General features: G+C 36.3%; 2 protein-coding genes across 2 annotated transcripts in view; one reads left to right on the top strand and one right to left on the bottom strand.

Moving 5' to 3' along the window:
* The window catches only part of LOC136024902 (uncharacterized), a 148,114-nt gene that overhangs the window by 1,409 nt on the left and 118,837 nt on the right, over window positions 1-27,868 (top strand). Inside the window, exon 2 of the mRNA XM_065700460.1 lies at window positions 17,229-17,413. Coding sequence (XP_065556532.1) covers window positions 17,229-17,413 — 185 coding nt within the window. The remainder of the gene's footprint in view (window positions 1-17,228; window positions 17,414-27,868) is intronic.
* Window positions 21,247-23,991, bottom strand: LOC136024901 (zinc finger protein 84-like). The gene has a single exon (XM_065700459.1). It carries the CDS (start codon window positions 23,856-23,858, stop codon window positions 22,839-22,841), a length of 1,020 nt encoding a protein of 339 aa, XP_065556531.1. The 5' UTR covers window positions 23,859-23,991; the 3' UTR covers window positions 21,247-22,838.

Below are 27,868 nucleotides of genomic sequence, written 5' to 3'. Positions count from 1 at the left end.
TGATTTCTTAGAGATTTGCAAGATCAAGGTACTAGAATAGGTTGGAAAATTATTGCTAAGAAGACTAAATCACCAAGGTTAGGAATAAATAGAGATGAAAAGGTGATATTAGGTAACAAAGAGATTAATCAGGTGGGCAGCCTTACTCATCTTGGTAGTGTTAGCCTATTAGTAAAGATGGTGGGAGCAGTGAAGATGTTAAAAGTAGAATAGCCAAGGCTCAGGGTGTTTTTTACTGTTAAAAAGTTTGGAAGAATAGGAAGATAAGTCTGCAATTCAAGATAAGAATATTAGAATAGCCTATTATTGACAGTGTTCAAATATGGCCAAGCTGACTGACTATATTTCAAACAGTTGGTTGTATGAAAAATCTGGTTCAATCTTGATTTCTAGGGCTATTATGAAAGAAAGGTTAAGATAGCTAGACCACATTCTACAGATGAAGGATGAGAGATTGCCAAAGATTGCTGTTTTTGGCCAACCATCTGGGGCTAAATGGAAAGCAGGATGTCCTTGTCTAGGGTGGGAGGATGTTGTAAATAAAGATTTAAGGGAAATGGGAACTTCCTGGGAGGGTGTAAAGAGAGAGGTCTTGAATTGATTGGGCTGGAGGAGGAGCATGCCTAGCTGTGTTTACCTCATGCAGCTTGGTGCTGTGGTGAGTTATTATTATTAGTAGTAGTAGAAGTATTTTTACTGCAGTTCTACTATGTTTTGCACCCAACCCCCCTAATGTGGAAATATAACCAATTTTCCAAAATACATATTTTCTAATTATTGTGTTTCTCATTTCACCATAGTTGATTTATTTTACAGTTACACAGTCTGAAACAAGAGTGATACATGACAAACTGCATTGGAAATATATAATTTTTGCTACATATTTGCACATTAGCAGGGTTTGGAGAAAAGAAAGCTAGAATTGTAGTCAGAATGCATTGACTACAAAGTGACCTCATATTGTGAACTAAGAATTGTCTTCTTAACATGTTTCCTTCTCAAGACCCCCAATTATATAAACTAATCAATTCTCTCACAGATACAAACCTCTCTTTTCTGGTGCACTAAAACTTACCCAGACTATATCAATACCTTCAATTACCTCATTTAGTATCCAGTTTTAGCCTAATAATTTTAATATTACTGAAAACGTCAGTTATCAAACTATTAACAGTTTGAAAATATATGGGTTTCATTTTTGGTAAATTATTTTTTCTTATTGTCTAGATTGGAAGAAAGTGAATATATCACTTAATGCTCTTTTAAGCTCAATTTTGAGCCCTGTAAGGTAATACGTTACATTTTCAATAGTTTTTAGACTATTATGAAGCATCAAAAGCTAATTAGATATAAGAATTAGGTTTTAAATGAGCTTTTCAAAAACTATGATGCTTCAGTGCCCAGGTGGTAGATAGAGCAATGCTGTAAGATATGTAGTGTATTTTCATAGGAGACAAGTACCAATTGGGGACCCTGATCCTAGGGGTTCATAATAGAAATTGGACCACCCCTGCCCAGGGTGCTGTAAATACAGGTAAAGTTAAATGTCCTGTGATTTACATACCTTCTTCTAGTAATGGGTTAAATTGAATGGTTGTACAAAACACTATCATAGGAGGACTCTCTACATAAGGACAAATGCAGCATGGCATAAGATCCAAATCTATGAACAACAGCCTCTGTAAAGACCTTGACCCTGTTGAGATACCTTGTAGTTAAATCTATTCCTAGTTGAGGAGTGTCATCCCTCTAGGAAATTATAGCCTAGAAACAACTAAGCTTTCACATGGAAATCTGATTAATGGATAATTGTTCTTGGCTGAGTCTGTTTTTGTGGGCATTTTTGGGCAAGAAAACCTCTTCCCTACTAATTTATCTTTTATATTTTGCCTCCTCATAGTAGTCTAATATTTGTAGGCATGAATATATAATAGGCTGGAGATTCTCTGTGCTGGATTTTGACTTGTTGATAGAAGAGCATCACCAAGTACTAAAAACCATGTTGTGACCAAGGTGGGCTCAAGATTTTAAAAATCTTCAATTCAAATGGAGATCCCAGGAATTTTTTACTGTCCAGTTTGGATCCAGCTAAAGTGCTTTGGTGTAGAACTGAGAAGATGTGTTGATCTCCTTCCTGTACTGGTTCTGGGACTAATGCTTTTCCTGAGGCCAAAATAATTTCAATGATTTAAAGAATATGTAATTGCAACTTGGAATGTTACAATGTTAAAAAGTAACTATTGTTTTGAGATTTTGACACTTCAAACTGGACTTATGAGGAGTGTCAGAAACTCATATCTTAGGTGCAGGAATTAGGAAGTATGAAATTATGTAATATAATTTTTTTTTTTACTCTGGCAGGAAGGATGAAGTATATAGACAAGGACTAGTTCTCATGATGAATAAGGAAGTGCTGTTTTGGTTTTTGACTATTAATCATAGAATACAAGTCACTCATTTTGTAACTTAAAAGTGCAATGTATTAGTCATAGTAGTATATACCTCTGTAGAACACACTAATGAAGGTAATAGGGGCTGTTGAATTTTACTTGCAGTCACATGAATGCAGAAACAGGGTCCCAGGTAGAAATATGCTAATTTTTGTTACAAGATTTTAATGCCAGGGCTGTTAGAAAGAAGGATAGATGGCACACTAGTCTAGGTAAATTGGTGTAGGAAAAGAAAACAGTGATGGCTACTGGCTGCTGCTAATTTTCATTTATTTATCAATACCAAAATACAGTAAGCTTTATCAAGCTTGTTGCACTAAACATAATAAAAAAAGTTATGACAATACTGACAACATTATACGCACATACAAAAGTATGAAAAAAATACACTCTATGAAAACATACAGGTCACAAAACAACTTCCATTAAAAAACAAAAAATATTCTAAAATGGATTGTGATAAGACCTAGTATGGAAATCTGTAGAGGCCAAACTACTTTTGTTTTAATCCAAAATATAGTAAGCTATAATCTTGTTGCAACAAATATAACAACAACTACAGCAAACACTGACAAATAATACTATAAAGGATTTAAAAATGATTTACTGTGAAAATATGTTTCCACTAGTTTTGTTTTGAATGTATTTATGCTCTCTGGTAGAAATATTTCATGTGGAAGGTCATTCAGTGACTTTCAGATTTTTGCTTTTGTGCTAGGCAATGGCATGATTTTGTGGTGGGACAGAGTCTGTAGGTATCAGTAGTTCCTCATTTTATGAAGTTGACCAACAAAACACCATGTCCATCCCAAAACACCAATGCGATGATTTTGTGCTGGGACAGAGTCTGTTTGGCCTTCACCTTTACAAGGGATTTTTTGTTTTTTCATTCCATGTTTGCCCACTCAAATCTTTGGTTTATGTGGTTCTCTGTTTGAAGTTTTGGGACCTAACAGATCCACAGTTCAAAAAACTGTTGGGTTTTGGAAACAACATTGAAGTAAAGCACTGACCTCGAAACATTATAAAATTCATTTGACAGACTAGTTATGGTGAAGCACCTAATCTCAGGAATTCTTGCTTCAACTGATGCCACCCATTTGTCTGTTGGAAGGGTGACTCGAGTTGACATCATCCTGGATGTTTTCATGGCCATCGTTGTCACAGCCAACCAGGATATAGCTGTAGGAAAAGATATAGAAGAAAAATGAAAAGTTTGCAACACCCTGGATTTATTTTGTTACAAAGAATAAGTGACAGTACTAAAGTAATTAAAAATTATAAGGCATCAGGTGTTGATAGTGTTTTTAATTATTTTCTTAAATATGGTGTCAATGAGGTTAGATGTAAGTTACTGAAGATTATTTATGTGATTTTTGAAAAAGGGGAAGTATCGAGTAATTTTAGGAAAACCCCAATTAAACCCATTTATGGGAAATGTGATAAGAGTGAGGATGGTAATTATAGAGGCCATAGTGTGGTTTCTAAAGACAGCATATTACTTAGTTTGATGACACTTTCTAGACTTTGAGATGCTCTAGACAGAGTTTAAAGGGATTAAAATTGCAGTTTTAGGTAGGGTATTGGTTGTGGCAATCAAATTTACAGTCTTGGTCATTAATTTAGAATTGCCTTAGTCATCAAATACCTTTAGTTCTCTGTTTTATTGATAATGAGCAAGAGTTTGATTCGGCTGATAGAAGAGCCTTAATGAAGATTTAATGAAGGTGTATGGTGTATGGAATACATTTATGACATTAGAACAGAAAAATGTCTTTAATTTAGATTATGCTGATTATTCAAGCTTTCTAGATGAAAGTGTGAGCAAAATGAATGAACTAGAATAGGTCTAAAAATTAATGTTAAGAAGACTAAACTGCTAATGCTAGGAATAAGCAAAAGTGAAAAGATGACGTTGATTAATAAAAAGATTAATCATGAGGGCAGGCTCCCTTACCTTGGTAGTATTATTATTAAAGCCAGTGGGTGCCTGGAAGACTTTAAAAACAAAATACCCAAGGCTCATGGTGTTTTTAACACGTTGAAGAAAATTTGGAAGAATAGGAATGTAATTATGTGAACCAAGATTAGAATATTGGATGTTACTGTGATGACAGTGGTCAAATACGGCTCTGAAGCTTGGGCACTCCAAAAGACGGAGGAAGATTTGCTAGGTTTTCTCCAGAGAACTTGTCTGCAGATTGTTTTGGGTGCTCAGCCGACTGACAATATTTCAGTCAATGGGCTCTATGAAAAATGTGATTCAATCCTGCTTTCTAGAGCTATCGCCAGAGAAAGATTGATAAGGGAGCATGAGAGCTATCACGTTCTGCAGATGAAGGGGGACAGATTGCTAAAAATTGTCTTTTTTGCCCAACCATCTAGAGCTCAATTGAAAGCTGGATATAGAGAGATACTTAGGAAATTGGGAACTTCTCTAGTGGGTGTAAAGAAGGAGGCTTTGAATAGATTGGGGTGGAGGAGTAGTATGCATAGTTGTGCTGGCCTAAGGTGGCTTGGTGCTTTAGTGAGTTGATAGCAGTAGCAGTCAAGGGTTCAAAATGGAATTAGTCTCAGAAGCTTTTATTATATTTAAAAAGACCACAAAAAAGCATTAAATGATGTATGTGCTTCTCTTTAGGTAAATTATATGGAAAAGTAGATATCGTTGTTGAAAATCGGACTTGCTTGAATAATCAAATATCTCTGAAAAGATTTAGTATGAAAAGACAGCAAATTGTCTACAGTTAGAAGACAAGCAACAATGATAGCCTATATACAGAATAGTGCCGATTGCTGGGGCCTTGTGGTTGGTAATTGCGAAAATAATTGTATGTATCTTAACAAGGGGATTACAACAATTCAAAAACCTTAAAATATAAAACCAGAAACTTGAAGTTTAGTTGGAATCGTTGTTAGAAGTTCGAATTGCTTTAATAATAAAATGTTTTTGAAAAGTAATCAGTTCGAAAAGATATTAAATTGTAATAAGAGCAAAAAACTAGTAATTGCAAAATTATTTGTATATATTTTAATAAGGGATTATAACAGTTCAAAAACCTTAAAAACTTCAGGAAAACCAAGTTTAAAACCTTAAGGAAAACATTTAACATTAAAACCTTAAGGAAATTAAAACCTTAAGGAAAACTACATTAAAACCTTAAGGAAAACCAAGTTTAAAAAACTCGGAATCGTTGTTAGAAGTTGGAATTGCTTTAATAATGAAATATTTTTGAAAAGTAATCAGTTCGAAAAGATATTAAATTGCAATAAGAGCCAAAAATGAGTAATTGCAAAATTATTTTTATATATTTTAATAAGGGATTATAACAGTTCAAATACCTTAAAAAGTTCAAAAAACTTAAAAAATAGTTCAAAACCTTTAAAAGTTCAAAAACCCTAAAAAACCTTAACAGTTCAAAAACCTTAAAAACAGTCTAAAAACCTTAAAAAATACAACAAAAAGTGTGAAGCTTAGTGCATATCGTTATTAGAAATCGAACTTGCTTTAAAAATGAAATATCTTTAAAAGATCCAGTATGAAAAGACAACTAATTGTCTACTGCCGGGCCCGGGCGGATGGTAATTTTTAAAATATTTGTATATATTTTAACAAGGAATCATAACAATTCAAAAACCTTAAAAAATAAAACCAAAAGTTTGAAGCTTAGTAGAAAATCGTTGTTAGAAATTGGAGTTGCTTCAATAATAAAATACTTTTGAAAAGATTTAGTATGAAAACTGTCTTGTGAGACAAAAGTGACAGCAAATTGTCTACGGTTAGAAGACAAGCGACCCTGAGAATTCATATAAAGAAGCTTGCCGAGTGCCAGGGCCTAGCGGCTGGTAATTGTAAAATTATTTGCATACATTTTAACTAGGGATTACAACAATTCAAAAACCTTAAAATATAAAACCAGAAACTTGAAGCTTAATAGAAATCGTCGTTAATCTTTGGACTTGCTTTAATAATCAAATATTTTTGAAAAAAAAAACAGTATAAAAAGACAAAAAACTTAGAACGAACAGAAATTACTCCGTGTATGAAAGGGACTGTTCCCAACTAAGCGCCCCGCTCTTTACGCTAAAGTTGACTCTCTCTCAATTCTACTTTATTAAACAGTAAATAACTTTAGCGTAAAGAGCAGGACGTTGAGGAGGGAACAGCCACTTTCATTCACGGCGCAATTTCTGTTCGTTTTAAGTTTTAATGTCGCTCCTTTCTTTTAGTTGAAAAACTTGTTTTCTTTAAATTTAATTTCTGAATGTTTTTGAATTAATGCAAGTTTGATTTTGGCTCTCCGCAAATGAATAATTAAAACGAAATTTGCGTATTATTTTTCTTTTTGCTAAATGACTATCTCTTAATTTTGATCAGACGATTTTAAGAAAAGGGGGGGGGGAGGATGCCTAGTTGTCCTCCAATTTTTCGGTTACTTAAAAAGGAAACTAGAATTTTTCATTTTTAACGAATGTTTTAATTAGTAAAAAATATAAGTACTTACAAATTAACTTACGTAACGAACGTTTATATTCGTATATTTCTATTATGTATATGAGGGGATTTGCCCCCTCGTTAATATTTCGCTCTTTACGCTAAATCTTTAATTTTGTCCCAATTCTTTAAGATTGACCCCTGAATCACAAAGGCTGTAGAATAAATAGTTGAAATTACTAAAAATACTTCAGCGTAAAGAGCGAGGTATTTAGGAAGAGATGAGCTCCCCGTATACGTAATAATCTGTTCGTTTGAAGTTTTAATGCTGGTCCTTTCTTTCAATTGAAAAAAAAACTTTTTCATATTTATTTTGTCTTTTTTTTAATAATGCTAGAAAATCCTGCGCCCCTTTCATGGAATTTTTCTTCTCCCATGACGAATCCATCCAAGGGAAGGTCCTCCTACTTATTCCCCTCCCCCCTCCCCCTCCACCACCAAAAAATCCCCTTGAAAAGGTCTGTAAACTTCCAAATAACCATTACTTTATGTAAATGCTGGTCAAAGTTTGTAACTAGCAGCCCCTCCCCCGGGGACTGTGGGGGAGTAAGTCAGCCCCAAAGACATAGTTATTAAGTTTTTCGATTATGCTGAACACAATGGTCATCTCAAAATTTTAATCCGTTGACTTTGGGAAAAATGAGCATGGGAGGGGGCCTAGGTGCCCTCCAATTTTTTGGTCCCTTAAAAATGGCACTAGAACTTTCAAGTTTTGTTAGAATGAGCCCTCACACGACATTTTAGGACCACTTGGTCGATACGATCACCCCTGGGGAAAAACAACAACAAACAAACAAACACGCATACGTGATCGGTTTTCTGGCTAAAAATACTAAGTTCCACATTTTTGTACATAGGAGCTTGAAACTTCTACAGTAAGGTTCTCTGATACGCTGAATGCGATGGTGTGATTTTCGTTAAGATCCTATAATTAGGGCAAATTTTCCCAGGCTCGTAATTGTTGATGGGAAAGACTAAATTTAATGAAACTTATATCTAAAATCAGTATAAAAATATGATTCTTTTGATGTATCTATTAGTATCAAAATTCTGTTTTTTAGAGTTTCGTTTACTATTGAGGTAAAATATTACCAGAAGTTTGAAGTTTAGTAGAAAACCGTTGTTAGAAATTGGACTTGCTTTAATAATTAAATACTTTTGAAAACGAATTAGTATGAAAAGACAGCAAATTGTCTACGGTTAGAAGGCAAGCGACACTGAGAATTCATATAAAGAAGCCTACTGAGTGCCAGGGCCTGGGGGCTGGTAATTGGAAAATTATTTGGATATATTTTAACAAGAGATTACAACAATTCAACAAGAGCTAAGAGCTCATATGGCACTTCTGACGAGGCGACAAGAGCTAAGAGCCAAGAGATCATATGGTATGAGCTCTAACAAAATTCTATGAATATATACATGGACTTAAAAAGGAAAATAAGAGGCTTAATGCCGGTCAGGATTTAAAATAAGAGCTCTGAGTCACGATGTCCTTCTAAATATCAAAATTCATTAAGATCCGATCACCCACTCGTAATTTATAAATACCTAATTTTTTCTAATTTTTCCTCTCCCTTTAGCCCCCCAGATGGTCGAATCTGGGAAAACGACTTTATCAAGTCAAATTTTGCAGCTCCTAGATTTTCATCGTCCTAGCACGTCTAGAAGCACCAAACTCGCCAAATCACTGAACCCCTCCCCCAACTCCCCCAAAGAGACCGAATCCAGTACGATTCTGTTAATCACGTATCAAGTACATTTGTTTATTCTATCCACCAAGCTTCATCCCGATTCCTCCAGTCCAAGTGTTTTTCCAAGATTTCCCCCTCCAACTCCCCCCAATGTCAAAAGATCTCGTCGGGATTTGAAAAAAGAGCTCTGAGACATGAATTCCTTCTAAAAATCAAATTTCATTAAGATCCGATCATCTATTCGTAAGATAAAAATACCCCAATATTCACGTTTTCCAAGAATTCTGGTTTCCCATTCCAATTCCCCCCAATGTCACAGGATCTGGTCGGAATTTAAAATTAGAACTTTAAAGCACAAGATCCTTCTAAATATCAAATTTCATTAAGATCTGGTCACCCTTTCGTAAGTTACAAATACCTCAATTTTCAAAATTACCCCCCCCCCCAATTCCACCAAAGAGAGCAGATCCGGTCCGGTTATGTCAGTCACGTATCTTAGACAGGTTTCTATTCTTCCCATCCAGTTTAATCCTGATCTCACCGCTTTAAGTATTTTCTAAGATTTCCGGTCCCCCCAACTGCCCCCCCCCCCATTTACGCTTGATCCGGTTGAGATTTAAAATAAAGAGATCTGAGTTACGAGGTCGTTCTAAATATGAAGTTTCATGAAGATCCGATCACTCCTTCGTAAGTTAAAAATACGTCATTTTTTTCTTATTTTTCAGATTTAACCCCCCCCCTCAATAGAGCAGATCCGTTCCAATTATGTAAATCACGTATGTAAGACTTCTGCTTATTTTTCCCACCAAGTTTCATCCCGATCCCTCCAATCTAAGCGTTTTCCATGATTTCACCCCAATTCACCCTAAACTTCCCTCAATGTCTGTGGATTTAAGGATTTAAAATAAGAGCTTTGAGACACGATATCCTTCTAAATATCAAATTTCATTGAGATCCGATCACCCGTTCGTAAGTTAAAAATACGTCATTTTTTCTAATTTTTCGGAATTAACCCCTCCCCCAACTACCCCAAAGAGAGCGGATCCGTTCCGGTTATGTCAATCATGTATCTAGGACTTGTGTTTATTTTCCCCACCAAGTTTCATCCCGATCCCTCCACTCTTAAGTGTTTTCCATGTTTTAGGTTTCCCCCTCCCAACTCCCCCCCCCCAATGTCTCTAGATCCGGTCAGGATTTAAAATAAGAGCTCTAAGATGCGATATCCTTCTAAACTTCAAATTTCATTGAGATCCGATCACCCGTAAGTTAATGAGATCCGTAAGTTAAAAATATCTCATTTTTTCTATTTTTTTCGAATTAACCGGCCCCCCACTCTCCCCCAGATGGTCAAATCGGGAAAACGATTATTTCTAATTTGATCTGGCCCGGTCCCTGATACGCTTGCCAAATTTCATCGTCCTAGCTTACCTGGAAGTGCCTAAAGTAGCAAAACCGGAACCGACAGACTGACAGACCGACAATATAAAGACCGACATATAGCAATATTGCTATATACTATATGTTAATACCAAGTGCCATAAAAACCTTAAAATATAAAACCAGAAACTGAAAGCTTAGTAGAAATCGTTGTTAGAACTTGACTTGCTTTAATTATCAAATATCCTTTAAAATATACCGTATGAAAAGACAGCAAATTGTCTACGGTTAGAAGAAAAGCGACAATGAGAATCCATATAAAGAAGCATGCCGAGTGCCGGGGCTCAAATATATGAATAATTAAAATTATTAATTAGCTTTAATAATCAAATAACTTTCAAAAGATTCATTATGAAAAGACATTAAGTTGCATTAAGAGAAAAAACTGGTAATCGCAAAAATATTTGTATATATTTTAACAAGGGATTATAACAATTCATAAACGTTAAAAACCTGTTGCATCCTTATATGAGAAAGCAAATCTACTTTTTGCCTTGCTGCTTACGGTAAGAGGCGAAAACAAGACCAGAGGAGGTTATTGAGATTTTTCATTGGTCAGAGAAGCAGTCTTTCCTGGATCTTCCACTTTTGCATCTGGAGTAAGCTTCCAGGTTTGATGCTTCTTTACAGCTTTAGACGACCGCATCTACTCCCCCTTCAGCCACCTCCCATCCATGGAGGAGTGGATCTGGAATGCTCGGCCGAGCCTGTACTGACGACAAGATTATTCATGTAGTGAATATGGCTCTTCGTATGCGTAGCGCGAAGGTGTCGTCAAAAGGTGGCACTCTTCTCACATCTTTTTTCTCGCACTAAATGTGAGCCCCTACACGGGCCAGTAAATTGAATTCGGCCTGTATACCGTACATTTTAATGACCAGGGATTTCGATATGTCGTAAACTTCTCTAAACGTGTCGACTGAAAGCTTCCCTTCTGCAAAAGCTTCCATTGACCCGCTCCGTCACAGACACCATTTTCGAAGGATAAGTTGGAGATCTCGCGGTGTTTAAGAAAGAAGCTGTCCCGACGTCGAAGAAAAAGTTCATTGTGTCACACCCTGACAGAAAGTGCACGAACGGTAACATAATATGCTCCTCTTTGGACAAGTGGACTCCATCCGCCTGCTCGTGTACTGGGATAATGCAAGTCAGGAACTTCAAAAAAAGATAGCTCAGTCCTTCAGCTTGAAGCTCTTCAAAAAAATGAACACAGGCCACTGCCACGTCTGTGTCGTTGGCATGCACACGATGCTACAAGCGTAACGGCTAGCGTGCTTGGCATGTGTCATAAGGTATTGATCAGCATTTTCTTTGCTTGAGGACAAGCATTCCTTTTAGTCACAGTCTTCTGGTAAAGTTGGACTGCAGCCACGCTTGACCAGAGACACTTTGAATCTCTCTTTGAACCCACCTGAGAGAAAAATTTTGAGTGTGTTGAGTCGGAAGCTGATCACCCATCTGCTCCCAGGTTTCTTACAAAATTTCGAGGAGCCGGCTTTTAGACGCTGAACTTGCATTTAAGGTATCCATTCTTCAATTTTGCCAAGAGCGGAAATCCGGACATTTTTCCCTTTCTCTCGTTGATGTCTGCATGCTGATTTCAAGGAGATCGACTCTCCGGTTTCCTTGAGATTCCCAAACAGTCCGTTGTACCGATCTGCGACAATGTGGACTTCAGGAATACCCACTGGAAGATTAGTCAGCAACGATAGAAGCAATCTTTCCGCAAACGATTTGACTGTTTCAAACCTGTCAGGCCGTTATGACCTCATCTTGGACATTAGGTTAATGATGTGACTGTAGCTGATGTTGTTTCTTTGGATTTCCAAGGCGCTGGCCAGGCTGCAAGTCTTCCTTTCTTTCTTAGCCAGCTCAACAGCACAGCATTGTTCCCCATACACATTTTCTGACCAGAGGATGTCTTGGTTGATTGTTGCGGAAGATGTTCAAAAATGGATGGAGGGAAAAGAAGAATCTCTTTTGTTAGGATCTTTGCAACTGCTTTCTCCTTTTCTTCGCCGTAGCTCAACTGAGCAGTTATGATTCTCTTCAAGGCTGTTGCTTCAGAGCTCAGGAGATCGGTTCTAGGGACACCCTTCACTTTCTGAGTTTTTCTCTCTGAAGGGAGGTTCAGAGTGTAACCTTTTTCACATTGTCTTTCCTGTGGCACAGAAAGTCCTTAACAACCTCTTTTCCTTTTGTGGCTGCGCAAGTAATATCAGAAACAATCTTTTCATCGTCCACAACTTCTGAAGTCACAATATTCACTAGGTCGGAGTCCACTCTGCTGAACAGATTGCCACATGTAGTGAAAATGTCTCGAACTCTATCTTGCGAAAGTTGTAATCGCATCGTCGTCGACTGATTGTCTTTGTGATGTTTCAATGTTTTTGTGGATACGTTGACTACTTGCAGGAAACCATTGCTGATGGCAGTAGAAATCGGTAAGCTAAAACTCCAGGCTTCAGTGTGTCTCTCATCCATTTGTTCTCCTATTATTCCGGCCGTCGTCTTTGCATCCTTGTTCACTGTACATTCCAGTATCTGATCGAACCAGGTGGCCATGAACCTGGTGTGCGTTCTCTTAACTGCGAAGTATCCTTTCATGAACTTCTCGTGGACATCAGAAAAGGTTTGTGGTAAAGTTCGCTTGTCTGATAGGTGCTTTATGAGACATATTGTATACTGAGGATGGTCAGCCGCCGCCAAGTATGGCGACATCCGAGCAGTTGCTGTCAAATGAGACCCTCAGTCATAGTCTCGATCAGCATGGTAGAATTGCATCGCTATTTCAAGTATTTTCAAGAACTGCCGCCAGAAAGCAAACTTGGGCGACGCATTTCGCATGGTGTCGAAGAAATTCATTATAGGAGGCAAAGTGATTAAGGTATCGTTCGTCTCCTGAAGTGCAGTTCGCGCGTTAGCACCGTTTGCCAATGAAGTCCTGAATAATTCAATGGCACTACCCAGCTGATCCAGATGGGATAAGCTTTCTTATGCTTCGGAGTAATACTCCTCCTAGGACTCCCAGTAGAGGGGTAGATCCCATGGTAGTCGACCATACTGAAAACGAATATCGTAGGGCGCATGTTCACCGTTGGGGTGTTTCTGAGACATAGGCCAAAAACACTAAATTTGGCTTATAATGGGGCTCGACGATTCTAATTTTTTTTTTACATATAAGATTGGTCAAAACCAGCGTACTCTTACATAAATAGAAAGAAGGGACTTGGGGCAACATGAACATGATTTTTTTTTGTAAAAAATAGTAAAAAAAAATAGTACAGTTTTTACTGCAGTTAAAAAAAAAATAGATTTTGGTCAACAAATTTTTAATAGAAAAGCTAAAAACTCGAAATTTTTTCAAGATAAAGTATTTTTTTATATTAAAAAAGAAAGCCCGTTTAATTCCGAACACATTGAGCTAAGAAAAAAAGTTTAAATTGTTGTATCTGGGGGCTGTGTTACTTTTTTAGTGTGTGTACCCGATAGTAGGAATTTTGTTTAGTAACCTGCTACCTAGCGGGAAATTGATTGATAAGCTAAGCAGAAGACATTGATAAGCAGAAGATGAAAAAGAAAAGTGAGTCAGATAGGCCAAGATAAAAAAAAAAAGTTACTACAGGTTGATTCAACGTTTGATTCTGACCCAAATACTGATTTGCTGATGGATGATAATGAAGAATATGACACAAATTTGGAAGATCAAAAAAAAAAAAAAAAAAAAAAATTGAAAGAAATAGGAATTCTAAAAGCACTTTTGGTGTTGTAAAGTTGGCTGGCAAAAGGAGTGTAAATTTTTTTTTGCAGAAGTAAGAGACTTAATGAAAGTAATTTACAAAATTAAATATCACAAAAAACTAGGTGATAATGACTCCTTTAGATTTATAAGGACTGATCAAAAGGCCTGTTACACTGACCAATCAGATTTAGTATTGGAACTTCCAGTTCTAGTGTAAACCCGTGGGACTGCTTGTCAAATAGAACATCTGTGATTTGAAATTGATTTGTCAATATAATCTAAAATAGTTGATACTGGCTGGAGAACAAGTAGTAAATGTGTTCCTGTTTGTTTTTGCACTTATTTATGATACTAGTCAAAATTACAACACAAAGTGGCCTAAGGTACATGATCTGTGATGTACCTCTGACCAGTTGATGCAGGTTTTTTGACCTGTGTTTACTCTAAAAGAATAATGCAATACATGTTCCAGAGATGAAATGTGTGTTTTAAGAACAAAAGTTGGGTATGAATCTAATGTATCATTTCATAATGAAATACAGTCTCAAAGGAAAATGGTCTCGAAGTCTCGAAGGAAAATGTTCCTAAAAGCAACGTGTTTTACTTGCCTTTCCTTCATGAAGCACCAAACAACCATGCAACAGTCGACAAATCTCTGCGAACGTTCATGGCGACAAGTAAAGCTGTCGGATGTGACGATACGGTGGTCACGCAAAATCTCTTCATTTATCAGCTAGCACAGGGAGTGAAAAGTAAATACCCGGATGACTTCAAAAACGTAATCCTACGGATGGGAGGCTTCCACTTCCTGCTCAACTATCTTAAGGCAGTTGGTAAGATAATGGACAACTCCGGACTCAAAGAGATTATAGTGCAGGCAAAGTTGCTGCTTCCTGGTACTTGCGAAAAGGTATTTCAAGGGAAAGGCTAGTACCAAGCTATCAATGCCTACTGCATACTGTACGAGGTCTTACTGACATAACCGGACTGGATCTGCTCTCTTTGGGGTAGTTGGGGGGGGGGTTAATTGTGAAAAACTAAAAAAAAATCAGGCATTTTTAACTTATGAACAGGTGATCGGATCTCAATGAAATTTGATATTTAGAAGGATATTGTGTCTAAAAGCTCTTATTTTAAGTACCGGCCGGATCTGGTGACAATGGGGGAAGTTTGGGGTGGGGGAACCTAAAATGATGGAAAACGTTTAGATTGGAGGAATCGGGATGAAACTTGGTGGGAAAAATAAGCAGGAGTCTTAGATACACGATTTACATAATTGAAACGGATCCGCTCTATTAGGGGGTTGGGGTAATTCTGAAAAATTAGAAAAAATGACGCATTTTTAACTTACGAAGGAGCGATCGGATCTTCATAAAACTTCATATTTAGACGGATCTCGTAACTCAGATCTCTTATTTTAAGTCTCAACCGGATCCAGCGTAATTGGGGGGGGGGGCTGTTGGGGGGAACCGGAAATCTTAGAAAATATTTAAAGCGGTGAGATCAGGATGAAACTGGATGGGAAGAATAATAACCTGTCAAAGATACTTGACTGACATAACCGAACCGGATCCGCTCTCTTTGGGGTAGTTGGGGGGGGGGGTGATTCTGAAAAAAACTACTCATTTTAATTTCTACATGTTTTGACTTTGACTGCGTTATTTATTGTAATTTTTGTTGTTTTGAGTTTTATCTATTTATTGATTCTAATTTGCTTTAGTTGTTCGCTTGGTAAATCATTTGATTCAATTTTTGCGAATTTTTGGTTTAATGGAGTTCTATACTTTTATTTAAAAATTTATTTTGTGGAATTTTTTTTTCAAATTAATATCTCTTCGTTTTATATTGACCTAGTCATTTGCAGAGTAAAAGAAAATAATAGTTTAAACGTTTTTTTTTAAGAAATTTTAGTTTGGCGTGCTACTTGTATGGTGGAGTAACTTTTTAAACAGTATTTAACAACATAAACTTTGACATAACTCAACATACACTCAACAAAATCTTGATCGAAAGGGTAATGTTTAATTTAGCTTTATACCTTTGTAAGCTTCATCTTAATACCCTTGTCTCTTGTATTCTTATCAATTATCAATAGTTATTTAGTCCTTACCCTTATCAATAGTTGCAATATGCACATACCACCTCTGTCTTTCTTCAACATCTCCTTCAGCACACAATGAAGGGTTTACCTTAATACCATCAACCGTTCCTGCAACAATGCTGATACGCCATTTTAACAAACTATATTGCATTAGTGTGCTTCGAATCAGATCATAAAGTTTCTACATTACCCAAATTTTCACCTTAAGTTTTACCCTTAGTTTTAGTAGCAGTAATAGTAGCACCCATAGTTATAGTAGTAGCAGTAGAATTAATAGTAGTAGTCTTAGTTTTTGTAGTAGTAGTAGTAGTAGTAGCAGTATTAATAATGGTAGTTTTATTAGTAGTTGTAGGAGTAGAAGCAGTAGTGGTGGGATGCAAATATTGTCTTTCTTCAGCATCTCCCACAATGTGCGTTTTAATTTACACACAAAACTGTTCCCAAGATATTGCTGATATCTACTTTTGACAGCCTGCATACAGATGGCGTTTTATGATTTATTATACCATCCCCCCTAAAAATTCTTTGAAAATTTCATCTACACACCCTTGGGTGTAATTGCAATAAGAGTTGTAGCAGTAGTATTAGTACTCAGCTTAATACAATTACCCATTGCTATAATATTGTCAATATTTCTTTTTGATAACCAGTGTATTCCTATACGTTTTGAAATTTATTATGTTAATGCTCTAAGCCTCACTAGTAGTTGCAACAGAAGTAGTAGTTGGAACAATAGTAATAACAGTAGTAGAACTAGCAAATGTAACAGTGGTATAAGTATTAGTAGTAGTGTGTACCTATTGCCTTTTGGTCTCTTGATCTTCCCCTTTAAGTATTTTCGAAATTTGTAACTTATTACAGAAATAAATTCTTGAGATTCGCCCTTTTGATTATCTAGATGCACATAGTTTCTTTTGTTAGTTCAAATTTGCCATCAATATTCTCTCAAATTTTACCTTTGTAGACTTGGCCTAAATCGCATTGTGATGGTAGTAGGAGGAGTAGTTGCAGGGCTAGTGTTATTAGTAGGAGTAACTGTGATAGCAGCAGTGTTCTATGTGGTAGTAGATTGTACATCTTGCTTTTTGGCCAGTTGAACATCCTTTTCATGATGTCATGGAAGTTACACCTTGACATGGTAAGCCGTCCCAAAAATATAGCTTTTGAATCAATGTTTTTACAAGAATAAACAATACTTACAAAATGAAATGAAAATCAATATTTGTACAAGAATAAACAATAATTACCAATTGAACAGACATAAGTAATAATCTCTTTTCTTCCTGACTAAATTTAGTATTTGATTTTTTAGGCCCTAAGAATAGAAACATGAAAGATGGTGGGACAGAGAGCCGTATTAACCGTAGTAATCGGATAAATCTCACTCCTGAACATTTGAAGGAATTAGAAAAGGTGTTTGAAGAGACTCGCTTTCCAGATAGCGAAACTATGAGTGAACTAAGTGTGCAGCTTCATCTAAGTAAAAGACGGATCCAAGTAAGCTTAATCTTATATTATGTTTATTACTGTATTGCGTTTATTTTGTTAATTATATTACTGTTTTTCGTATATATTATAACTACATCTTCGTGGGTATTTTTAGATATATCTATGCCATTTTGTTTATTATCAGATTCATTTACACGTAATTGACTCAACATTTTGAGTCTTGTATCGACCTTTCGAAGTGTGGCAAGACACTAAGTTGTAATATAAATCATATTTTGATCGCCATCTTTAGGCTTTAAGAAGAGTTTTGCTTGCTCCAGCTTTGTGAGGAACTTTCCAATTCGTCCAATATGTTCCACGTTAATTCTGAGATTGTTAATTCTGAGATTGTTAATTCTATCGCTTAATTAATTCTATTGAGATTGTTAATCCACGTTTATTTTATCGCTTAGAAGGTTTCAGCTGATAGTAAGGATCAGCATTTAAACCTAAAAGAACAGAAATTAATAAGTATGCAAAGGGGTCTCCCCCTTTTCAATACCTAATTCTTTACGCTAAGGTTTGGCCCTATGTTCCAGTTCTTTAGGAAAGACTCCTGAAACACAAGGGCTGTTTAATTAAAATAATAAGAACTTTTTTAAAAGTACTAAAAAACTTTTGCGTGAAGAGAGAGGTATTTAGAAGGGGGAAAACCTCCTCATAGACGCAATAATCTCTATTCGTTTTAAGTTTTAATGTTGATCCGGACTTTCAGATGTACCAAGGTACCTGAATTCTGTGAAATATAATAGGTCGTGTAATTCACGTACCTTGGAAGCATAGTGGAGAATACGGGATCAACTTTTATAGAAATAATGACCAGAATAGGTCAGGCAAACGCTGGCTTCAATAGGCTCTAGCGCATATGGAAATTGAAAAATTACTCGACCAGGCTTAAGTTACACCTGTTCAGCAGCAACGTCATCCTGGTCCTCCTTTACGCAGCCGAAACCTGGAGGTTGAACCAATAACAGGAGTAGACAATCCTTGCATTCGAGAATAATTTTCTTCGAAGAATTTTAAATATTCATTGGTCAGAGAGAATCACAAATGAAAGTGTCTGCAAAATTGCAAACCAGGCTCTGGTGACAGATGTCATTTGAGCTCGGAGGAAGAGATACTTGGGCCATGTTCTTCGAATCCAGTACACTCGGATCCCAAAAGCCACTTTACATTGTCACCCAAACGGCAGTCGAAGACGGCGAAAACCTCGGAACGATTTGGGTTGAACATACAAGTCTGATCTGCGCAGTATCCATGCTTCTCTTCAACTTGATGGGGAAGACAGATATGCAGCTGCCCAATTCAGAAAAGATTGGCGAAGCCTCGTGGATGCCCTCGGTACCTCTGGCGGCGAAGGCGGATCCAAGGTCTAAGGTAAGGGTCTTACTTTCAGATGTCCAAGGCTAAGGTTAATATTGCTTGCACTGTTTTGTTAAGGACTTTCAGATTAAGTGGTACTACTGATTGAGATTACCTCTGCATTTGCAAAGGGTTTAGAAATTATAGGTAGTTATTTTAAAATAAGAAATAGTTTTAGGTATGTATTAATAAGTTCAGTTAGTTTTTGGAAAAGGAAAAAGGAAAACAATAAGTCTTGCTCTAAAGTGAGGGACAAGAATGAAGTTCAGGATCTTGTATATTTGGGCTGTAAATTCACGAGTCTAGGAATGTGGATTGATCAGGTGCAATTGTTTTACTGTAATGATCGGAAGGCTTCATGGCTGTCATCAAGAAGTCCTCTTAAATATTTTGGAGCAGCAGATATTAAGCTACTTAAGAGAATTTTTAGACAAAAACAGGGCGAGTTGTTATTTATGGCTTAGAGTTTTGGGGAGTATAAAAGGAGAGACAACTCGAAAAGCTTATTTAGGACGTTCCATGAGACTATTAGGTTTAAGCAGAGATCCGAAAAGGTTTTTTATGATTGTTAACATTAAGGGTAAAAACCGAGATGGGAATGAAAAGATATTAGGGAAAGTTTAATAGTTTACCGCAGCTTATTACAGGATTATGTAAATTAGATTATCAACTTGGTTAATTATCAACTCTGTTTAAGTGACGAAAAATTTGAGAGCCGTGGCTAATTAGAGTAGAGCCAAGACAGATAGTCTGTGCGAGAGGCAAAGCCAGCTGAATTTTTTCAGAGTTGTTAAAAAATGATTAATTTAACTTCTTGATGATAGTCTATCATCCACCCTAGGGCAAAACTAAGGCTAGCCGAGTCTGTCATCCTTCCTAGGGCAACACTAAGGCTAACCGATTTTGGGCCATGGCTCTATCTAGGCCTTTCTAGGATTATGATGCCCCTCCCCATTTCGTGATGTTAAAAGCTTGTTTTTCCAAATTTTACGCAATTTGACCCAAAGGGAGGTCAAAAAGCCCATCAACATGTTATCTTTTCTGGGGTCGTCCCCTATCCATAATTTCTACTAATGAAAAATATTGGCTGAATATAACACCTTTTATACAATGTATAACGTCATTGCAATACTATCATGTATCATTTTTGCTCTGTAAATGAATTTAAATGTGATGTCTCTCACATGAAAAATGTTTTCCTTTTCACTATGTTTCTAAAATACAGTCAGCCGAAGGATGCATGTCCTGCCCATGACCCACCAAAACATTGTTATGCCCCACAGGTGGGGCCTGTGCTCTACGTTGGGAATCATGTGCATAGAGTAAGGATAATTCATACGGGCTATTCAAATTGTATTTCAGTTCTTTGAGCCATTGGAAGGCAATTGGAGACTAAAAATGATTGAAAGATTTATGACCGACCATGTCTACAGGACTTGCAGGCAAGTGAGTGACTTACATTGTTCATATGATATGAGTTTTTCTTACTGGGAAACCTTGCCGACACTTAAATTGCATCAGTGGTGACCAAGATTTTTGGGTTAACTCTTGAAGGACAATGTCTACTGGACTTCTAGGCAAAGAAGAAAAAGTTGCAATCTTTTCTATTTTATTTTTTTGTGTTTTGGCATTTATGGTCTATGTTTAAAAAGAAGTATTTTCCCTGTTGCCATGGCCCTTTTGCTTTTTACCAAAAATGTCCATCTAGCTACCTATAGTTTCAGTTATTTTGTTCTTAGTAGAAGCAAGTATTTTTTTTAAGCAAGCAGTAATAGAGGTTGTTTGTCCTAAGAACCTTTGCTTGTTGTTTTCTTTTAATTTCACAATGTTATCTTTATATGATAAAGCTTTTATTCTTTGAAATATTGTTTTGAAGGGTAAAGGAAGGGGATACGGTGATGGTGAGGCTTAAACTATATAAATAATGAACAATAACCTCAATCAATTACGACTTATTTGGTTATTTCCTTTAAACTATCGACAAACGTCCAGGGGAAAACCTTACATTTGAAATCCTTCTGTAACGACGTTGCTTGATCGACACGTTAAGCCGCCACGCTTGGTTCTAGGCTTGGGACGGTTGTCCCACTTGTACAACCATGCGGGTCAATATTGTTTTTAATAAAGAACTATTAATAAAGAACTATTTTAATAATAAAGAACTATTAATAAAGAACTATTTTAATAATAAAGAACTATTGTTTTTAAAAGTAGAATTGTAGCAAAGAGTCAAACTTTAGCGCAAAGAGCGAGGGATTGCGGAGGGAACAACTAATAAAGAACGGCTTAGTTTTTAGAGCTGTATCCTGCATAACTTCCCTTGAGAGCTATCCAAATAACCGTTCTAAAGTAACCGTTCTAAAGCAAAAAATGGTGGCGAAACTTCCAATGCCTGAACCCAGGCTAGAAAAAAAATATTTAGATGCAGTTATGAAGAAATTGAAGATGTAGCTAGTAAAAAAACTTAATATTATGTTCAAACTACAAAAACTGACCGATTCAAACTGGATCAAAACAGTAACTTCTAAGGTGGGTGTGTCCCTTTGAAATTCTGACTGATTCTCGCAGTTCTGACCATAACCATAACAGTGCAATCCCTAAACAATTGATTATAGGGTATTATGTGTCGATGTCTGTTCTTTACTAGGCAGAATAGTAGTCATTGACAAGGTCACTTGAAGTTTCGGAGGGTTTCTCCCCCTTTTTCAAAAATTAGGCGTATTTTTCAGGCTTATATATATATTATTGAGTAATTATAAGAAAAAATTAAATAAAAGCGATCTATATTAAAACCAAAGACGCGTGAAGTTTAAATTATAAAATTTAATCGACACTTAAAACCACCAATATAGATTTAAAGGAATAAAATGTCAATTTTGAAAAAAAGAAAAATCAGTAGGGTTAACACCTCGTATCACTTTTTAATTCTTCACTTTGAACCACATTCATATGGTTTTTCACCAGTGTGAGCTCTCATATACCTAGTATGATGTCTCATATGCAATAGATCCTCTTATGCTCAGTCAACACAAATTTTAAAGACAATTTCTTTTTGCACACATCACATTTGTATGGATTTTCTCCACTGTTAATCTCATATGCACCGACAAACTGAACTTTGAAGAAAATCTATTTTTGCATGCTTTACATTCACAGAGTTTTTCTCCATTGTGAGTTATCATATGAGTAGCCAATCTCTACTTCGAAGGAAATTTCGTTTTACATACATCACATTCATGTAGTTTTTGACCAGTGTGCATTCTCATATGATCGTTTAAAGAAAATGCCCAATAGAATTTCTTTTTACATAATTTACATTCATGCAGTTTTCACCATTGTGGGTTCTCATATGTAGATTCAAGCTCCGTCTTCGTAAAAACGTCTTTTCGCATTTTTCACATTCATATGGTTTTTCTCCTCTGTGAATACTCATATGCAAAACAAAATTGAACTTCAAAGAGAGTTTCTTTTTGCATACTTTACATTCATAGCCTTTTTCTCCATTGTGAGTTCTCATATGCGTAGCCAATCTATACTTTGAAAGAAATTTTTTTTTGAACACATCACATTCATGTAGTTTTTCACCAGTCTGCATTCTCATATGCTCATTTAGAGAAAATGCCATATAAAATTTCTTCTTGTATTCTTCATATTCATAAGGTTTTTCACCAGTGTGGACTCTCATATGCCTAGTCATATTGTTCTTGGTAGAAAATTTCTGTTTGATTGCCTCACATTCATAAGGTTTTTCTCCATGGTGAGTTTTCATATGCTTAGTCGAACTGGACTTGATAGAAATTTTCATTTTGCATGTTTCACATCCTTAGGGTTTTTCACCAGTGTGCGTTCTCATATGCACAGTCAGAACAAATTTTGAAGACAATTTCTTTTTGCACACGTCACATTTATATGGTTTTTCATCAGCGTGAGTTTGCATATGCCTAGTCAAGTTGTTCTTGACAGAAAATTTCTTTTTGCATGCTTCACATTCATAGGGTTTTTCTCCATTGTTAGTTCTCAAATGCTTAGCCAAACTACCCTTGAAAGAAAATTCCATTTCGCATTTTTCACATTAATGTGGTTTTTCTCCACTGTGAATTCTCATATGCACAGCCAAATTGGACTTGATAGAAAATTTCTTTTTGCATGCTTCACATTCATAGGGTTTTTCTCCATAGTGAGTTCTCATATGCTTAGCAAAACTGGACTTGAAGGAAAATTCCACTTTGCATGTTTCACATCCATAGGGTCTTTCACCAGTGTGCGTTCTCATATGCTCAGTCAACGCGAATTTTGAAGACAATGACTTTTTGCACACGTCACATTCATAGGGTTTTTCTCCATTGTGAGTTTTTATATGCCTAGCCAAACTAGATTTGGTAGAAAATTTCGTTTTGCATTTTTCACATCCATAGGGTTTTTCACCAGTGTGCGTTCTCATATGCTCAGTCAACGCGAATTTTGAAGACAATGACTTTTTGCACACGTCACATTCAATTTCTCCATTGTGAGTTTTTATATGCTTAGTCAAACTAGATTTGGTAGAACATTTCGTTTTGCATGTTTCACATCCATAGGGTTTTTCACCAGTGTGCGTTCTCATATGCTCAGTCAACACAAATTTTGAAGACAATTTCTTTTTGCACACGTCACATTCATATGGTTTTTCACCAGTGTGGGCTCTCATATGCCTAGTCAAATTCTTCTTGGTAGAAAATTTCTTTTTGCATGCTTCACATTCATAGGGTTTTTCTCCATTGTGAGTTTTTATATGCTTAGTCAAACTAGATTTGGTAGAAAATTTCGTTTTGCATGTTTCACATCCATAGGGTTTTTCACCCGTGTGCGTTCTCATATGCTCAGTTAACACAAATTTTGAAGACAATTTCTTTTTGCACACGTCGCATTCGTATGGTTTTTCACCAGTGTGGGTTCTTATATGCCTAGTCAAATTCTTCTTGGTAGAAAATTCCTTTTTGCATGCCTCACATTCATAGAGTTTTTGTCCATTGTGAGTTTTCGTATGCTTAGTCATACTGGACTTGATAGAAAAACTGGTATGGCTGTTTATATTTGTACTTGTTATTTGCATAATTATATTACCACTTGCTTTCAAAAATGACTGATGGATCTTCCTAGACAACGCTTGCTTTTTATGCTGTGAATGATGTCATTGATACAGACTATGGTATGAATTTTTATGTGATGTCATTTACTGATGTAATATGAATGTAGCCGCTTATGTTAGTGGATGAAGTTATTAAGATACTGATATATACAATAATGACGTCATTCATATGTCTCTTTCCACAAATATGTTACACGTTATTACCGTTATTACCGTTACACGAGCTCAAAAAATTGAGGCTCTTTTTAAATTTTATTAAATTGCTTAAAATGTGAAAAACTGGTGATTGCACAAATATTTCAGTATATTTTGACAATTGATTAAAGCAATTCGAAAACCTTAAAACAGAAAACCAAAAGGCTGAAGCTTAGAAGAAATTGGAAGCTGCAAGCATTAGAATGCTCGCTGCTCAAAGAAAATCTGTCAAAGTGTCAATTAACGTCAAAAGGAAATTATTATTAAATTTCTTAAAATGTAAAAAACTGGTGATTGCACAAATATTTCTATATATTTTGACAATTGATTAAAGCAATTTGAAAACCGTAAAACAGAAAACTAAGCCAATTTACCTTCTCAATCCAATCCAAAAATGACATAGCGTTGCCGGGACCCAGAACACAAGGAACAATGAGAATCTATATATAAAAGCCTGCCGCGTGTCATGCTGGTGCCCGTGGGGACCGGTGGCAAAGGCGCCGGGACCCAACACTGTTTGTGGTTAGAACACAAAGAACAATGAGAATCCATATATAGAAGCCTGCCACGTGCCATGATGGGGCCCGCGGGGACCGGTGGCAAAAAATGCTGCTCTCCATCACTCTTTGACTCATAAAAGGGAGCTAGAATTTTCAATCTACAATCAAATAAGTCTCCTCTAAAGTTTATACGACAACCCCTTCTTTAAAAACCTTATATGCTTCCGGGGCACTTATTTAGGGGCGGTGACAGAAAATTCTCCGGGGGGGGGGCAGACAGCAAAATAGCAGTAATGGTTGGGTGACAGGGAATATATATCAGGATATTTTTTCATTAAAATCTATCTATACAAAAATAAGTTGTATGTATGCATGTTTGTTTGTTTGTAAAAAGAGCGTTTGTATATGACATCATTATAAGTATATAAGGCTTTGTGGGACAGCGAAGAATGTTGTATATTCGTAAGTTTTACGTAGTTAAATCATATATATATATACTAGCTGTACCTAGTTGGTGGGGGCGCTTCGTGCCCCCCCCCCCCCCCAATCCCCCCTGCGCGCGTAAGTCGTTACGCGCCATATTAGTTACGCGCCATTGTAGTTGTGTCCATGTGTCCCACCTGTGAATATAGATAGATATATATATGTTTTTAATTACGTAAAACTTGCGAAAATACAACATTCTTCGATGTCCCATTGTCTGTGCATATAAATAGATTGTCAGGTTTACCGACTCTTGAACATGCAACATAAAATTGTCCATGGGAAAAACAATCCGTATTCACATCTATATCTCATTATTCTAATGATTGCCCTTGAGCCTTGTTGATGGTTATTGCTAATCGAACGTTCCCTGTGTCCCCGGCGTCACTTATATATATCCCCCTGTGCCCCCGGCATCCCTGTTTTAGTTGTGTCCATGTGTCCCGGTCGTCATTTATATTCCCAATATCCCGGTCGTCATTTGTGTCCCAGTGTCCAAGTCTGTAATTTATCTTTGAGTGTCCCGGTCGTCATTTATATTCCCTGTGTGCCGGATTTTAGTTTTTTTCTCCTTTATTTTTCAGTTTTTTCCTTTTTTTAGTTTTTTTTCTTTTTCACTTTTTAGTTTTTTTTAGTTTTTTTATTAGTTTTTAGTTTTTTTCTTTTTAGTTATTTTGTAGTTTTTACCTTTTTTACCTTTTTTACCTTTTTTAGTTTTTAGTTTTTCACCTTTTTTTTAGTTTTTTAGCTTTTTTAGTTTTTTCAGTATTTTCTTTTTAGTTTTTTGTAGTTTTTACCCTTTTTAGTTTTTTTTTCTTCTTTTGTATTAATGCTAAAGCCAAGGTTCGAGCCTGGAACCTCTCGGACCTAGAACCTGGAACATAACGCTTTACCAACTCAGCTACTTCGGCTTGAATACATTCGTTTTTGAATTGGTATATGATGAAATAATTCATACGTCATATAATGACGTCACTCGACAGACAGACAGACAACTTATTTTTATATATATATAGATTTTATTTTTATTTTTTTTTTATAGTTTTTACCTTTTTTAGTTTTTTCTTCTTCTTTTGTATTAATGCTAAAGCCAAGGTTTGAACATGGAACCTCTCGGACCTAGAACCTGGAACATAACGCTTTACCAACTCAGCTACTTCGGTTTGAATGCATTCGTTTTTGAATTGGTATATGAGCCGCAAGCCTGTTTTCACGTTGCTCTTGTGATTCCTCGGCAAGCTTTCTGTTCTTACTTTCTCTATCAGCAGCAAGCCTGTTTTCTTGCTGTTCTTGTGATTCCTCGGCACGCTTTCTTTTCTTACTTTCTCTATCAGCAGCAAGTTTTTTGGCATAGACTCTTTGAGCAGCTTCCTCGGCTGTTGCCATTGTAGGTTCCTCAGTCATTTTACAATTAAACATTTTTCCGTCCACGGTCTTCTTACAATTAAAAATTTGTCTTTGAGCGATTTTCTTAAATACCTTTAATGACGTCATAGTCATAACAAACATGACGACAACTAACTTTATGACGACATGATGACATGACGTCACTCGACAGACATAACCCAACACGACAGACATTACGTAGTTGGTAAAAACTACGTAAAACTTGCGAATATACAACATTCTTGGCTTTCCCCTTGTCATACAAAGCCTTATGTACTTATAATGACGTCATATGCAAACGCTCTTTTTACAAACAAACAAACATGCACACAACTCGTTTTTATATAGATAGATAGATAGATAGATAGAATACAAATTAACTGCGTAAAACTTGCGAATATACAACATTCTTCGCTGTCCAATTGTCGCTGCATATAAATAGATTGTCAGGTTTACCGACCCTCGGACATGCAACGCACAATTGTCCATGGGAAAAACAATCAGTATTAAGATCTATACTTCATTTTTCTAGTGATTGACCTTGAGCTGTGTTGATGGTGATTGCAAATGCTAATCGAATTGGGAATTGCAATCTTTTAAATTGAAAAGGCAGATCCGTTGGAATCATGGGAATGCGAGGAATAAGAACAGCCTCACCCTCAAAAGGCCCTGTCAAGATTGTGGCCTCTATTACGTTTTCCATTGTTTTTTTTTACGGCAATTCGCGTGCCATTGCAAAACTTTGGTGGGTTTATGTTACGTAACAATATTATTGGTACGCCTATTTTTAGTTGTAGTACGAGTGGTGGAAACCCTGAAAGATTAACGGAATTTAAAAATTCAGATGGATAATCAACCGCCTCATTTGGTTCCAAAACTGTGTCGACTGACTTGTAAAGGACTGCCTGGTCTCGAATCTTGGTCAAAACAATATTGTTGATTTCGTGGACGTCTATATTTTTGGGTGCAAGAATCGCTCTTTCACTTAGCCATTTATTATTTTTATAATTGTTTAGAATATTCGTAAATACTTTTTCAATCAATTCATTTTTGGACGTCACTAAATTACAGAATTCAGCAGGTAGTTGTATACGTCCTGAAATTGAGTCTACTGGGAGCTTTCTGTTTCCAAATGCCAGCAATTGATCTGAAACTGTTTGACCAGAGTCATCGTTTTGCAATCGGACACGCATATTTGTAGTTAATTTTAATATTTTTACGTGTGCCCATAAATTAGAATTTTTCAGGCAAGCATTCATTTCGTCTGCAGGGGTTGATCTAGGTATTATAGGTAATATTTGCCTGAAATCTCCCACAAGAAATATTAATGTGCTGCCAAAGGGTTTCGAATTCCCTCGCAAATCTTTCAAACATTGATCCAGAGCCTCGAGCGATTTTTTGTGAGCCATT

The sequence above is a fragment of the Artemia franciscana genome, chromosome 3 (assembly GCF_032884065.1).
Source record: "Artemia franciscana chromosome 3, ASM3288406v1, whole genome shotgun sequence".
Taxonomy (NCBI): Eukaryota; Metazoa; Arthropoda; class Branchiopoda; order Anostraca; family Artemiidae; genus Artemia; species Artemia franciscana.
The sequence above is the reverse complement of the archived record's forward strand: the minus strand, read 5'-3'. Positions and strand labels throughout refer to the sequence as shown.

Coding starts and splice junctions, on each gene's coding strand:
- LOC136024901 (XM_065700459.1), bottom strand. CDS start 23,858: ATGCAAATAACAAGTACAAATATAAACAGCCATACCAGTTTTTCTATC.